The sequence below is a fragment of the Pseudopipra pipra genome, chromosome 6, assembly GCF_036250125.1.
Source record: "Pseudopipra pipra isolate bDixPip1 chromosome 6, bDixPip1.hap1, whole genome shotgun sequence".
Taxonomy (NCBI): Eukaryota; Metazoa; Chordata; class Aves; order Passeriformes; family Pipridae; genus Pseudopipra; species Pseudopipra pipra.
Window position 1 is genome coordinate 42905081 of NC_087554.1, and position 16743 is coordinate 42921823.

Genomic DNA, 16743 nt, shown 5'->3' on the forward strand with positions numbered 1-16743 from the left:
AACATTTATTTACAACCTGTGTTAAGAAAATTCTGGCTATGAAAAATATTCCTAAAGTCCCTCATACAAGCTGTCAAACAAAACCCTTCAATCCCACTGAATACATCAAAATCAAAACTTCAACTACCTTATGAACACCACCTCATGGATCCAAGATCGTGCCCGAAAAGCAGCAGTTTCTTCCACCATTCTAATAAATGCCATCACAACAGAACTATCAAAACTGCCAGGTCATACACATCCACGTCCCAGAACACAGTGTAATTCCCCATGTTTACCAGCTTCCATAAAGGCATTGTTATTCAAATCCTTCACTTCATGATGAATTGTGCGAAGAACTCATCTGAAGAACAAACACTTGCATAGGAATATTTTGCTATCTACATAGCACTTTCCAAAGGTTTCCCTTGGTATTAAGATTTCTAAATTAACTAGGTGCCAAAATCTATGGACTCAAACAAGATATTACAGCACAATATCCAGAATCAACAGGCTATGAGCTACTAACTCCTTCTTCCTAATGGACAAAATCGCACCCAAAAGGCAGCCGTGTAGCCTTCCTCTACTCCAAACTGGGCTCATAGCGAAGAAAGACAGTTACAAGCATTACAAAAATGAAAACAATTAAATTCCAATAAAAATTAATGTATACAACACAGGTTACAGCAAGAGCTCAGGGTTAGGAAGGATGAAGAGTCTGACAACCATACCTAATGTCACTGAATGCCCTGTGTTAACAGGAAACACCTCTCAAAATCCAACTTGGAAAAGAAGAATTAAGCTCTGTTGTGTCCAGAAAAAAAGCAAAACAACTTTTCCCTTAAATTCTCAAATACAAGAATAGTCTTCAGAAAAGTGTAGTGAAGTTTCATGGAACAGTTATGAACAGTATTAACATTTAGTCTGTCAGTGTATTTATCCTGCCATTAGGCACATCTCTGAGGAGCTAAGGAGTATGTGCTGCACCCACAGACTGGACAGAACAAGATATCCAAGTAGTACTCAACTTTAGAGCAGTTATTCAGTGGCTCTGCTGGCTGATCTTTAATGCATTAACTTCCCTGTGAATCTCTCGTTACCTGGTCATAAACATTAATTTTTTTTTAACTGCATTGTTTTTTGAATTTCACATCAAGCCAGTATAGAAGCACAAAGTTTTACAACATCCATAGGGTTTCATCTATTCTTCTGAAACTCCAAGCCAGTTCAGCCAAATAGAGGGATTTGTATGTCACATAAATCACAGACACTCATCACTCACTCACTCATGGCTAGGCTTCTTGAATGAAAATTTGGGGAAGGCTCTACCCACATTTCTACCCACGTTTGTTACAAGTGCGCTGGTAAGGCAGCCATAAGAAACAGTGCAAATTAACTGCAGATGACTAGCAACAGTCTTCTCCCTCATTCCCTACAGCTGCATTAGCCAGTGAAGTGCTGTTCTCAACTATAAGATCACATGGGAATGCTCTAAGTGCAAGAAACAGTATTCAGCAAAAGTCAGTTGACTGGTCACACTCCATGTCAACACCTTAAAAGCTTCTAACAGCACTGTTCCTGAAGCAATTAGACTAATACTGAAGTTCTAACACAGCAAGGCCTGTCATTCAGTGGTAAAGATATACAAGCCAGCTATAAAATATCCACCTTTGGTTAGAAATAGCCAATAATCAGCTTCACCTAGAAAGCGACAGATAGAGCTAGGGTATCCATTCTCTTATCTGGATAGTGAAGTATCCATGAGGGGCTATCACCTGAGGGTTTGACTATCCTACTCTTTGGCAAACTCCTTTGGGAAGACAGCAGCCATAAACACTGGAGTACCATCTCGTGGCCAAACTGAACAGAAACCAGCTCTATAAAGAAACGATGCCAGGGCACTATGAAATAGGCTCTGTGAGCTTGAGACAATAATGAGATCCTACATAGAAGTAAGCTTTGATCAGTAACTGATACTGTAAGGTACTATGAGAAGTATTTAATCTTTGTGTCAGTTTGAAAATCCAGAAAAAAGCCTGCCAGAATGACTACCTTCTACTATGTCTCTTGATAGAAGACTCCCTTGAAGAACAGTGAACAGAATTGTTCTCGATACCTACTTTTTTTTCATCAGTGGTACCAAATGGGAACTTATGGAATGGAGCACAGTAAGTTCTTTTTGTCCTTGAACATGACTTGAACTTCTGTCCTGGTTTCAGCTAGGGTAGATAATAATATTGCTACAGATTTCACCCAACACAAGGCACAATGGGAGAGACAGGATGCTGCAAGTGTGAACGTGCTCTTTACTAATACGTCCTAAAGTTAAGAACTTCCACTCTGAATGAGTTGGCTTTTTTTGTTTGCTTTTTTTTTTTCAATGGGAAGCTTATATATGAAGACATTGAGAAGGTAGCACCTGAATCTTTCACAGAACACAGTCTTCATACGTCTTTTTGCGAAGACCTCAATCTATTCCAGTAAGTGGTCCTGTACAACATTTCAAGTTTCTCCTTTGATGTCAATGATGCTTACAGTCAAGAAGTTCATCTCATGATAAAAGCTACAGCCTGCAAATTTGCTACTAAGTCAGAGCTGGCCACATCTGACTGCACATCTGTTATAGCAGCCATACTTGTCCTTCTCCAGTGTGCTCTCAGATTTACCCTAAAACTCTGCAATAATTTCAACAGGAAGGGTGTTGAGCTTTCCCATGTTAGTAAGTTGTACTTGGCAAGAAGCTCCTGGTATCCTGCCACCTGGAACTGCAGTGAGGTGGAAGAGTAGGCTTTGTATCTGAAAAGGCCCAAACCCTGGAGGCCTTGTCTCTCCTGTGACATTTACAGACTTGTTTTTCCTCAACAGCTCTGTTTTCCAAGGATCTTGGAAAGATCAAAGCCATACATACAAACCCACAATTGACTCTACAAAGCCAGGTTCTGAACAAAAAGTCATTTGTCAGGAATATAGCTATAATCCTAGAAAAGACAAGCTATTTTCAGTAAAGACTGGAGGTACTAAACATTCTGCTTTCAGCTCTTGGTACAGACAGTTATTCTGTAAGACTAACATATCTATTAGCACAGAGTACTTAGTTCCAGAAATATTAGTTGCAGAACAAATGAGGTCTCCACTGCCCATTTTACTAGTGGGGATTTTTTTTTTGGTTGGTTGGTTTGGGGTTTTTTCCAATCCCAGTGTCCATGGAGAAACAGTTAAGAAATCTTAGGAGCTGTTAGCCAACATGAACTTGAGAAGCATGCATACTCTGTAATACATTTTCCCCCATGTAGGCAGTATTGTAACCACACTTTTTCCACTACGCAACAATTAGGGAATAACCTGAGCATTAACAGAAGCTTACTCATGGCAGAAAGAAGCTCTAGAGCTTGATTTATCCTGTCCCTGACAAGCCAATTTGTCTTGAAGTTAGACTGCAACAGAACCTGCTCCATCTTATTTAAAGTAATCTCAACTCTCTCCTCTGGCCATGTGCTCTTAAAACACATTAATTGGCATGCAGGTTTTTCAGACAGCTTCTTCCTTTAAAGATGAAACCTGTACTATCTAAGGAAGTTTATTAATTCTGGAACATTAGCAAACATCTGCACACTACTAGGACAAAAGAACACATTGTAGAATGTCAAGATTGTCTATGTTTGGGAATTTGTGGTAGGTCAACTGCACTGATGTGAAACAGCATGAGTTGACCTGGTGCCAACCACATTGTACAACAGAACCCGCTAAAGTAGGCATAGACAGTAGTTCAACTGGTCTGCAAGTCCCACATAGCCTAACACACACACATAGCTCACAGATAGGGTTTCAGTTACCAACTGTTGCTCTTTTCCAAAGAAGATAGAAACATATTACATAGTCTTCATAGAAGTCTGTATACTGCAGGCACTATTGTAATACTAGTAATAATTTTTCTATGTAGAAAATTTCTGCAGTTGCCAGGACTGATGGTAGGAAGTGGTGCTTGTGTGGGTCATTCAGGTATTTTCAAAATACTGCTCTAGTCAATTATGTACCAAACTAGGAACCATGAAATCTATTTCACACTAACCCAAAGAAAGACACTGCATATCACCTGATTTTTGATTACTTCTGTTGAAATGCTTTACTTCAATGTTACTGATTTACAAGAATTTTAGTTGCACTACTGCTAACAATATATAGTAGTGACCTGCTACCAGTATTTCCTCATTTTGTCTGTAGGAGCAGCACACCAGCATTCTGTAGAAACATAGCATGTCACGTACTATTGAGAGTAAAAAGTGAGCCACAAGTTTTAAATCAAATATAGTGTAAGAAATGAAGAAAAATTAAATTATTTCAACAAAGCCACTTTCTTAGTTGTATTTCAGCTGTGACAGATCAGTGTTTAGGCTATGAAGACATAGGATGACAGCTCACACCTGAACAGAAATAGCAAGAACCAGAATGTTAAGTGAACAAAGCAGGTGTACAATTATAAAGGTTTATAAGCTCTTGCACAAACATCACAATATTGAATAAAGTTCAGAAGAGGAGGTGCTGAAGAATTCTCACATTCCAATGTACAAGATAAAGGGTAGAGCTCTGCTAATGTCTGTAAACACCCTTCAAAGCATCAAAGGCTGAAAGATTTCTCCTGCCCAGCCCACGTTCAAGCAATTTTTCTGGAGGCTTGCCGTGCTCTGTGGGAGGGAAGTAGGGGTGCAGCAACAAGCTGGATTTAAAAGATCCTCAGCTGGAAGCACAAATACAGAGAATGATGTTTAAAACTGTTAGACCCCTAGAGAGAAGCAGGAAACTCTCTTTATGACCCCCAGAGTATTTGTTTTTCCAACAGTTTCCCAGCTCAGCTTGAGATTCTGAAGGGCAGCAACAAAAAAAGTTTTCACTTTGCTCAAATTAGTTTTGACTGGTCCCAGGTTCCCAAGGTGATAATTTAACACCTCATTAACAAGTGCATTATTGGAGGAAATTCAAATGAACCGATGTTAATGCTAATTGAATATTTTCGACCTCAGCTTGTACAAGGAGTATTTATTTCCCCCTCTGAGTACAACAGCAGTCACTGCTTCCATTTGTGGATCTACTGCTAACAATGTCAAGATACAGACTTCCTTTATAAATATACGATAAGCTACTTAAAATTCAGTTCCAGGTGATGAAACACTGGCTATTTCTTCATTACTGCTTATGCTTTATACTTGCATATAGTTCTGGCTTGTCTTTGGAGAAAAAGGTAATGTTAGAAAAGGTCCAACTTAAAGAAACTTACTGATTAGGCAGCTGATTAAACTACTGATGTTGTACAGGCCTGATTAACCACATAGAGCTTAAAACACTAATTGCAGTCTTTTCTCCTCCAGAATTTAAGCAGACCAGGCTTGGGTTTTTTTCCAGGATGCTTCTCCCTGTGCATGTTAACAGTATAACAATGGTCCTGTCTTCTCAATAGCTCAGTTAGGCTCAATTCTCTGCCAAGACGCTGTATGTTCTTAATCCTTTTGGTTATAATTGGTTTAACTAACTTCTCTGATTTAACTTGCTCAACATTGTTGCACATAGCAAATACCAATCAGACTGTATGCTGCTACCTGACTGAATGGCCTTCAAAGGTCACTTATCGTTTCCAACAGTTTAGTGCTGGGATGGCCTATGCAACTGCTACCTCCATTGAGCCATGTAGGATAATAATCTTTTGTTACTATGCAGTGCTCGAAATTTAAATGCCGTCTTGGGCAAGGTCTATCCACACCTTATTCTATACATGCTATGTATGGCGCTGTGATTAGGTGTGGGTTATTTGCCTCCTAAAATGAGATGGAAGACAGTAAACTCATTATAAATGTCAACATGTATAATTACTATTATTGAGTTAATGTGCATGGAAGGAAGTGGTTTACCTCTTTTACAAGGTATTAGCACTGCCAGCTTTAATTCAAACTTAAAATACACCTGGATTTAAGACTCATCTTCTGTTTTTAATACACAGGAAAGCAAATTAAGTTTCATCTCTGAAGGTGGTTAACCAGTTCCTAGACTGGTTTCACTTTGCATGTTTTGATTTGCCTGCATATCAGTCAGGTTACTTTACGATTTTCTTCCACTTGCCCCCAGCAATGTTATCAGGGCAACAAACAGGCTGGGTCCTGAACAGCAACAGTGCTAACAGAACTCCTGCAGTTGTACAGGATATATCACTAGCCCTTATGTAAATAATAGAAAGGAACCAGCTGGATTCCCAGACCCAGAGAGATTGTAATGGCAAAAAATCCAGCTTTCAACTCAAACCAAACCACTGATGCTGAAAAATTCACCAAGACAGGTCAAGTACTTAACATTATAAATCCCAACATCTCATTTACCATGACAAGCACCAAGCTGTCTCATTTTCCCTACAGTCAATTTAAATAACCCAAACACCCCATGAACAGCAAGAATCAAGTGGCTCTATGCTAGAGTTTTCCAGAATTCCATTTCAAGAACCAATTTGTCATCTTTGTGTATACTACGATCCTGAAAAGTCTGCTTATTGTGTCTTTTTTATTATCATAGTTTAAAAAGTCCCTTTATCTACAAAACTATCTGAAGTTCATTCATCTTTGTGGCTGAACAGAGACCAAGAGCAGCATTCATTGAACTGCTGACACACATCTGCAACACTTGCTCCTGATAGTTAAAGTTTCCAACCTTAGTGACTTCGAACTGGAAAACAGCTCCAAAAGTTTTTACAGAAAGAAGCCTTCTCCCTTTCTGTTCCTCACCATGCTCTACCATATGTAAAAGCCAAGTGTGATCATATATGAGATACTGAGTTCTCCTGAAGAGAGTCTATGTGCTCAAGATGTGCAACACTCCTGAGGACAACTGTTACTTTGAAGAAATTCTTTGAAGAAAGGGATCACAGATCAAGTATGTTTTAAGACCACATGATGGTCTTCTACCCAATTTACAAGTAATGCAAGTAAAATAGAACTGACATAAATTCTCAGACATTGATCTGATAATTTAGAGGAGTTTCAGATGCAATACTGGAAGCACCACTACCAAGAACCCGTAACATGGCTCTGCCATTGCTTTGGTTGTTGGAGTAGTTTTTGCAGTCTGGATGAAGGAGCAAGTAATATACTTGTATTCATACATAATTATATTCCTGCAGATGTCTTCAGAGTGACTGAGGTTTGCTAGTAACTTACGTGCACAAACATTACAAAGAATTAACAGATTAGTTTGAACAGAAATCAAGACTCAAGAAACTACTGCCCCAATTCAGGCAGCACATTTGCATGTCACCCATCTTACATTCTCTGTAAGCAGCTATTCAGCTTTTCATAGCATTTGTATTTTCTCTGTGCTGCCTCCTACTAAAGTCATATTTAATCACTGGCACTTGCTGAAAAAATCTGAAAGGAGACATTCACATTTTTAGTTATGTAAAGTTTTAGTAACTACAACACCTTGTAAGTTTGGAGTCTTCAAATGGTTAATTAGATTTAGAAATAACCTAAGAGAATTTACATATTCTTGCAAAATGATATACAAAAAAACCTTTAATCTACAAACACTAATTGGTTCCTACTACTTATTCCTCAGCTACAGACTATCTCAATCTGACATCAAAATGTCCACGAAGGTTTGATGCTATGAAGAACAGCAGCTATTACACATAGCATGTGGTAAACAGAAGCAGGCAGGCAAAGAAGCCGCAAAGGCTCTTTTTAAGAAACCATTCTTGAAGCCATTAAAAGATTTATCTATGGCCCAAAACACAAGGCTGGGAGCTAGCCATCTACTGTTCTGACTCCAGCTCCAACTCCTGTGCTCTAGTAAAACCACTGCCCTATCTATTTCCTTCATCCATTCGTTCAGCTTGACTAATTTAAAAGCAATGAGATTTTTGTAATATGCAGTCAATTCAGAGGTGCTTACCAGTGACCCAGTTTAACACTGTTCTCCACTTGTCTTCCACAGCTAACAACTATTATAAGCACCCATCTAGTCCTCATTTTCTCATACTCAAACCAACCGCAAGCAGTGGTCCTCCAGAGTCCCACTTGTAATTCCATAGGATCCAAATAGAAGTTTTTTAGCCAAAGCCCTTAAACAAAGAAAAAACTTTGTCATGGTACCACTAAGCAGCTGCTCAATTCACCCAACTGAACTTTTGCCAACTTCATCCACAGAAAATGTCTACAAAGGAATATTATCTCTAAAGCCTTAAGGCAATTAAAAAATGCATTACTGGGTAACAGCACTCTGCAGAAAATGAATGCAGAAGCACTTTCATGCAGGAATCATCCTAGGAGGTGTTTATCGAAGATGAAGGTTGACTTGGATGCTTAAAAAGCCAGTAACGCTTTCATAAGACCTGTAGCTGAGAAATCCTTTGAGATTTGATAGGGTTCTGGCTATCCAGCTGTTACATCCATCACTTACAAAAACTGCTACAGCTCCTATAGAAATTGGACTCACTGAGACCTCTTTGAAATGATAGACTTGCTTTCTCATGTGACTCAGAGTGACTAGGAATTCTGGTACTCCTTGGCACTAAATTAGCAGGATGTATCTGATGTGTTTTAAGCAACATGAGAACAATAAACGTCTTCTGAGTTAATTTTTTTGCCAAACTGGTTCCTGATCTGTTTTGCCTTTCAGCTCAGATGGATCCCGCTGGCATAATGGCAGGAAAACAGTCTGGAGTGGAAGTTACTTCCATTCTCCTGGTTTGAACAAATACCGCACTGTAGCCTCAGAAAGAGGCAAAAATGCCTGAGTTTAAATACTGCAAACAGAAATCAGTTACACATTCCTTGCTTCCTGCTTCATTAAGCAAAACAGATACTGGAAGAAACCCAAAACAAGCAACGCCTAAGCAGACCACAGATTGTTGGCAAATCATCAGCTATAATGAGCTCAAACAGTCCCTTTTAAGATGAGAGCAAGACAACTTTTCATGTCATTTGAAGCTTGGTTAATATCTGTACTCAGGAGCAGGGAGACAACTCTTGGTATGGGTATCTCTCATGGACCACTTGGAAGCACTCATTGTGCTGCCTGGCTGTATTTGGCCTCACTGATGACATCTCTCCTGAGCAACCACCAACACCAATTCCTGGCACCTAACTCTGTTCTCAGATAATGTAAGCAAACAAAATGAAACCTGCTGTAATAGAAAAATTCTCAAGTAATTTCTCCAGTGAGGTTTTCCACTGTAAGAGTTATCCAACAGGTTAGCTGGTCCATGTTCAAAAGCAAAAAGCAAATTCAGTTCTAAAGCATACACCATCACCACCTCGTGGCCAGATGCCTCAAGCTCACAGAACTCAATATATACTGCAGCTTCAATTCTAAGAGCCTGCAAACTGAATGCCACTGACAGATCCTCAGCAAACTACACTGTTATCCTGTGTGTGCTGCTCACAACCTTTTAATTACCCATGAAGAGGGAAAAGTATCCTGCAAGCAAACTGCTGTACCATTTCAGTTTCAGATTATGACTTTGAATGCACAGAGATGAGTACAAATTTCCCCTTTTTTACTTTCATAATGAAATAAAAAACTAAGACTATAAAGACAAATATGCTGAATTTCTTCTCCTTAAATTTCTTCTCCTTCTCTATTAAATGCACTGATTTTGAAAACTGCTTCTAGCTCCCGACGTAAAAAGGGATTTCAGAAACATTCCCATATTTACTTTAACTGAGATGCAAAGAGCAAATTATATTAGAGATGAAAACTGAAAGTACTGCCCTGCAGTAACCAGCACAACTGTAAAAGATACACGGCAAAATACTCTGAAAGCAATGTTTACAGTGGGGCAAATAACAAAGGACAGACAACGGGAAGAAAAAGAAGGAAGCTAGAATAGCTAGGCAGAACTAAAAATCAATCCAAGACAACACTGTGTCTTAGATGAGACTAAGATGACTTACCTCTAGCTGGAAACTCTTTATACTGTTATTCGGCTGATCTGTCAAGGATAGTAAACTGGTTTATTGCTCCAGAAACTCCAACCCAATATGTACTTTCAAATAATCATGAATGTGTCCACTGACTGAGTTATCTGTCAAAGGGACAGAGGCTCTGTTTGGCTTCCCCTTTCTACATGCTTACTGTTCGAAAGACTCACCAATAGTTGTACCATCTTCACCCATAATGCACTTCACAGAGGTGATGATTTGCTCCACAACAGGAGGTGACATTGATGTTGCATACACTGCACTGTGAGAGTATGTCCTGAGGTAATCAATCAGTTCCTAGCAAAACACAAGAGGCATCAGACATTGCCTTCCCAGCACTCACAGAAATGCTTCACTGTCATGTCTTTAATCACAATAAAATGAGGCACCACAAGAAAACTCTTTCAGAATGCCCCAGAAGAGAACAAGTATCTCAAGGATTGATTTTACAGTACAAGAAATAAACAGTTAAAAACTGAACAGGAGGGACATGACATCCCATAATAATGTCACAGGGCAAGAATGTGTGTTGATCAGAGACAAATGCCTACAACAGACCTGTTTAGATAACACCACCAGCAGTGGATTTTAACAAGGTGTTTGCATTACTCAAGCTGTGCCCAGGCTGCGTTTCAGAAGTGTTTATTATAGCACGGGGAGCATAAAAGAAATGAAATAGCAAGGAGCAGGATCCACAGGTGCTTATGTATGGTGCTCAATATACTTGTTTCCCCACAAAAGTCATCGAACAAGGAACAGGTCACAAAATTTTTTCTCTCATTTATCAGCAAAACATAAATAAAACAGTAGGTGTAATTTAGGAGTGCAAGAACCTCAGTCTAACCCTCCTGCATTTCCCAGTTAAACACACATGCTATTTTTGTTAGAGGGCAGAAGTAGCTCAGATAAGGAACAAAGGACCAACAAACCTTAGATCTAGGCTGCTTGTTAACTGTAACAAAACCATGCTAAAATACCCAGATCACCCTAGCAAAATATTATAAACACCAGTATGAATGCAGGATAGATTCTGTCTTCTGCTATCACAAAACAAATAATGATGACCCTCTAGCTACCACAAGCTGGGAATGCATTATAAAAACATGTGGAAGTGTTCTGTTGCTGTCTGTCTAGGGTCAGAGTTAAATGAAAGAAAATTGTAAAGGGACTTGGAAATAAACTAGGTAAAAAAATTTAAGGCCTCTTACCTCTGAAGCAATCCCTCAATCAGTAGCTAAAACACAGTTAAAAAAGGACTCTTAGCTGCTTTACCTTATGTCATGGAGTTAATCCCAATAGCTCGCTACCTTTGGAAAAAGATTTATATGGTGCTTTTTTTTCTGGGAAAGATGTAAGAGTAATTTTAATCTAACTGTAGTAAACTCCCTAAGAGGAACATCTGTAAGTCCCATCTCCATTTGGATGGGTGGAAGTAATTATCACAATTAATAAATAAAAAATTCTTGTCCTGGTAGGAAAATGGTAGAAGTTTACCCTCAAATAAAGCTTAGAAGCCTGATCTGTGAGATATATTTTAGGATACAAGAAAGGCAACACAGGGAATTGCTAGACAATCCCCCTGAGAATTAGCAGTTTGGCAAGAGCAACACTTTCTAGCTGTACTTTCCAAGAAAAAAAAGGGACAGTAGTCAAAAAAAACCCAAAACCCCCAAGCAAACAAAACACCAAAACAAAAAACCCCAACTCAATCAACCAAAAAAAAACAAAAGGGAAGAAGTGTCTTTTTAGAAAGCAAACTGTGTCTAGGGGGAATCAATTCTACTAGACTAACCTAAGAAGGGGATTTTTCCTCTAAACACACGAAAAACTTCAGCTTTTGGCATTTTTCCTGCAAGTCTCATTAAAAATAACTTCAACAAATCCCTGCTTGCTAGCTCCTAGCAGTTCCTAGAAAGATATTACATCACTACTGTACATTCTGCAAACTGAGATCATCACTGACCATGTGAGATCTAAACAATTGAGATATTTTACTAGACTAGACTCTTCTGCCCTGCACAGATTTTCACATTATTAGACAGTATGTAAATTTATGAAACAAATGGACAATTAGGGTACTTGAGAAATAGAATAACGTTGAAATGCTTAATGAAGGACTCTACCACCAGCCCAAAATAGTCATGTGATTTCCAGCTCTTTACCTTTTTGCCCCCAATGTATCCTCCTGCAGCTCCAAAGCTTTTGGTGAATGTTCCCATCATAACATCCACATCTTCAGGATCGAGTCCAAAATACTCCACCACACCCCGGCCACTGGGACCCAGGGCACCTATACTGTGAGCTTCATCAAGGTACAGATAGGATTTGTACTTCTTCTTAAGGGCAATCACTTCAGGCAAACGCACTATGGATCCCTCCATACTGTTGAGAAACAAAAATTCAGTGTAAGTTGATTTAATGGTTGGGACAACCACCTTATAGAGCCTGAAGTCACTATGCTTTCATTTCTTCACTTTTTCAGCAATTATGAACACTTAAAATTTGCTAGAAACATCATGTTCTGCAGAGATGCACCTCTCCTCCTTGCACCTGGGGCCCAGAGCTCTAGTTTCTACCTGTTCAACATCTCTGGGATGCTGACATACAGACTAAATAAGCAGAAGCAACAGTAAGCACAGCAATGTGTTCAGTGACAACTTTATAAATTAATTATCTCAATTTTACTTCCACCCTTATGTCAGTATTCTGATCTGAGATCTACTTACCTGTTGTTTTTAAGAACATTAGCAGCACTCCAAAGCACCCCATTTTGTGCTGAAAGTCACTATGATTTAAATGCCTAACACAGCTATGACTACTACATGCTCCTACTCACTCTCAGCAAAACAATTATATTTGTGCAATTCCATTCACATTAGCATCATCTAGTGAGCACAGAAAGAATGGAATGGACAAGCAATTTAAGATCACAGTTCTGATATAAATAATCAGGTTTGATTATTTAATTTCTATAATCTAATCAAGATGTGGGAAGCATTGTGATAGCACCAGGTGCAGCTACAGTTCTAGCAACAGAAAATCCAGGATGTGAGACCAACATAGCATAATTTAATTCACAGATGAGATTAATGAAATAACTATGAAGTGACAACATTCATAGTCTGATTTGGCAAAGAAACCCAAACACTAAGCATCTAGATCTCATGTGGAGGGTCTTAGGAATATAAAGAATAGTTTGTACCTGTATATTCCTTCCACCAAGATAAGAATTTTTTTCCAGGGCCTCCGTGTACGAGGTTGCCCATGCACAATAGCATCTTTGAGCAGCTTCTCCAGGCTTTGCATATCTGCACCAGAAATTACTGTTAAATGGTACCAAAACAGCTAGCTTGAGCTTTGACATGACTAAAGACAGCAGTATTCCAGAAATGCACAAATTGCTCCAGCATGGAGGACAGACCATATACTCAACAAGCACAGGCTTCATCTAGCTGCGGGCCCATGGATGAGATTGAAGGGAGTGGGTGACTATGAACTCCAAGGAAGAATTTCATAATCCTATGCTAAAAGCATAAATTAGAGCATTAGGCACAAACCAGGAAATGGGGGGGAGGGGGCAAAGAAAAAAGAATATCTCATTTTGATGAAAAGAGAAAGCCATTTAGATAGTAAGAATGTCCTTGTGGATAGAAATAATTAAAAAAAGAACAAGCAAGGTCAAGGATCATCAACTAAAGATAAGTAAAAGATAGATCAAAGTGCATAAAGAGAAGTGGGGCAGTATACTTTTTTATTCCTTCATTTAAAATTGAAGGGATTGGAAGTGTGGAACACGAAGCTTCTAAACCAAAAACAGAAAAGAAAGAAAAGAGAACCACCAGTGTAGGAAAGAGAACAGTGTTCAGCATATCAGAAACCAGACAGATGAAGCTGTTAGTAGCAATGTATTCTGAAACCATACTAGCTTTGGCTACAAACCCTTGACACAATCCTAAAAGATCTAAATAATGTGAACAAATAAATAGACATGAAATCAGTCCTGAAAAAAAATCTTTGAGGAAAGGAGTGGAGATGGGATTATCAAAACGTAAAACCCAAAGTGCTGAGTAGAGACAGATATAAACACTAGGGCATGAAAAAGAACACAATTAATCATGAAAAGAGAACTGGTAGACTAGGGCAGTTGTAGCAGCAAGAGCAGCTGGTGAACTAGAACTAGGCTAGAAATTATACAGCAAAGTAGGTCAGTTAATAGACCGTTAAAGGACAGATAGTGTTCAGAAAAAGTCAACGAAGAAAGCAGCGTAGTCCCTGTCTCCAAAAAATCTCCCAATGAAGAAAAGATGAGTTTAGTGCAGTTAGGGAGAACAACGGAAAACAGATGTCTGCTCTGACCTCTCAAGAAAGAGGGAAAGACTGGGAACTAGGTCTGACCTTAATAAAAAGGACAAACTACAGAATGAGGCAGGAAAAAACAAAAACATTGAACAAGGATTTTAAGGCGGATTTTTCATTTCCCCCTCTTGTAATTTCTAAAAAGCAGAATATGAATAAAGCCATTAATCTCTCAGGGAAATCAAGTTAACTAAGGCAGCACAAAGTATAACAAGAGTAGGACTGAGAACACATACAGAAATATAAACTGAACATCATCTTGACAGGCCAAGACCATTGTTTGCATTTTGCCTTCTAATCTACCATTCCATTCTCTTGCACAGAACCCCACCATCTATAATTTTTCTAGAATTTTCCCCAATCTCACCACTGCTAGTTTGTATCCCATTCCCTCAGATCATCTATTCTTCATCAGAGCAGAGCTTCTAAGTCCTTCTACTCATAGCCAGAACTATGTTCTAACCAGTGATCTTTGAAATTCTGGAAATGGATGCAATGTTCAGAAGTATGCCTGTACAAACGCAGAAGTAGAACGCAAAGCTTTTGTGATCTTGCTCAGCAACAAAGATTTATGAAGAATTAAAAAAAAATTACTAATGTTATAATAAGCTCTACATTTTTGTAAAGACAATTATTCAAACGATAGAGAACAAGAAAGAGAGAACACAAAAGAAACAGTAAGCACAGCAGAGAATCCACTACCAAGTAGGACAAAGAAAGAAAAATAATTGCAGCCACACAAGCTTTGCTGTCACCACCACACACTTCAAAGAGAGCAAAAGTCATCATGATCTCAGAGACTGACACTATAAAGAGTACTAGGAGTAGCTGAAGAATGAAGGTAGTGGCTTTATTAATCAAGGACAACTGGTGCCTCATTCATTGAGAGTAAGGGAAGGAAATCCTAGGTATCTTTAATGTGAAAGTTATTATAAATACCTCATTCGGAGGAAGATGAAATTAGGAAAGTAAAAAAATCTGTGTATTTCAGAAACAATACTTAAAGCAAGTAACTCAGTGAAATTAATCTACACTTCACATCCCAAAAATTCCTTTAGTACTACATTGTACCAATTCATGACTGTGTAGTTTAGCTAGGACATCTGCAACCATAAGCTTTTGTTACTGTAGGATAACGTTGGCATCTGGTTCTAAATTTAAACTTTCTTATCCCCCAAATTGTAACCTAGACCCCTACAAGATTGCATTATTATGTGACATGGACTCTTTGAATAGTTTAATCATGCTGAGCTATCCAAGTAACAAGAAGCTATGTTAAAACACCAGTGCCCCTACACCTGCCGAAGGGTAGCATGTTTCTCTTCATACGCAGAAGATGTAAGCCAGAACAGCCTCAGGATAAAAGTGTTATTAGTTGGGACTGAATATATAAAAAAATATCCAATACAGGATGATTAAATTCTCAGTAGCAGCAGTCTCCTGACCTTTCTGGTAGCCAGCAATTGATTTCCTTGCATGAAATTGGATTTCCAGCTATTAGAAGATACAAGAGTGTGTATCCTATCTACAGCACCTGCAAAAAGGCAGAGTCCACCATCTGATACTTACTGTTGTGCTTAAAGATTCGAATAGTTGCTCCTGACAGTCTTGCTCCAAGCACTAGTGATGCATGATTCAGTTCATCACTCAAAATCAGACAGCCCTGAATTAGAAGGGGAAAGAGGAAGATATTGAAAAGGTTATGTTTCACAGCCAAGCGTATAACACCTTTCAGCTCTGAACTGCTTACAGATCATTTAAGGAAAAAAAATCCAACATAAATGTAGCTAGTCCAGGTAAGACTTGCTAAGACAAAATTTGCAGCCTTAGTATGGCAAATAAAAATACACAACTGCTCTTAACTGAAAGAACCACTTAAGTCTCACCTTTCCCAGAAGTGCAGCAGCTGAACCTGCCTGAATATCTCATGCTGATGATGAGTACTCATGCTCCTACTCAGTCAAGTAAAACAGAGAGCAGAGAAGATTGCCCCAGTTCACTCAGCAAGTGTAGGGTGGTGCTAAGAAACAGTCCACCAAAGTCCTAGATTAAAGGCCTTATCAAAGTTGCACTATTTCTTACATTAGGAGGCAACCATTTACTAAACCCACGTGTAGATGGAGGTAACATAAAAGAGACAGGAGGTGGAAAACAAAATTGCATAATGAAATTGAGAAGTTTTCTGAAGCCATTAAATATGACATTGAATTTGTTTGCTTTTTCAAAAAAGGGAAGATAAATTCTTGGACAAATATTAAAACAGGATAGGCCTGTTTTTAGAGCAGTGATGATTCCAGGTTAATAATTGATATGCTGAACATTTAATCACAGTGTTATCACTGTGGACTACAGGAATGCATATTTGAGGATTAATATGTAAGGGAACAACAATATTTCTAAGTAACCTTGACCCATTCCAGTTACTATGCAAGTGTTCTGCAACTCTAGAAGT

At 38.7% G+C, this 16743-nt stretch overlaps 1 protein-coding gene across 1 annotated transcript in view; it reads right to left on the bottom strand.

Annotated features, from left to right (window-relative positions):
- Positions 1–16743, bottom strand: part of SPTLC2 (serine palmitoyltransferase long chain base subunit 2) — a 77670-nt gene that overhangs the window by 34861 nt on the left and 26066 nt on the right. The window contains exons 6-9 of the mRNA XM_064658810.1: positions 15861–15954; positions 13138–13243; positions 12098–12317; positions 10106–10232 (exon numbers count right to left, since the gene is read on the bottom strand). Coding sequence (XP_064514880.1) covers positions 10106–10232; positions 12098–12317; positions 13138–13243; positions 15861–15954 — 547 coding nt within the window. The remainder of the gene's footprint in view (positions 1–10105; positions 10233–12097; positions 12318–13137; positions 13244–15860; positions 15955–16743) is intronic.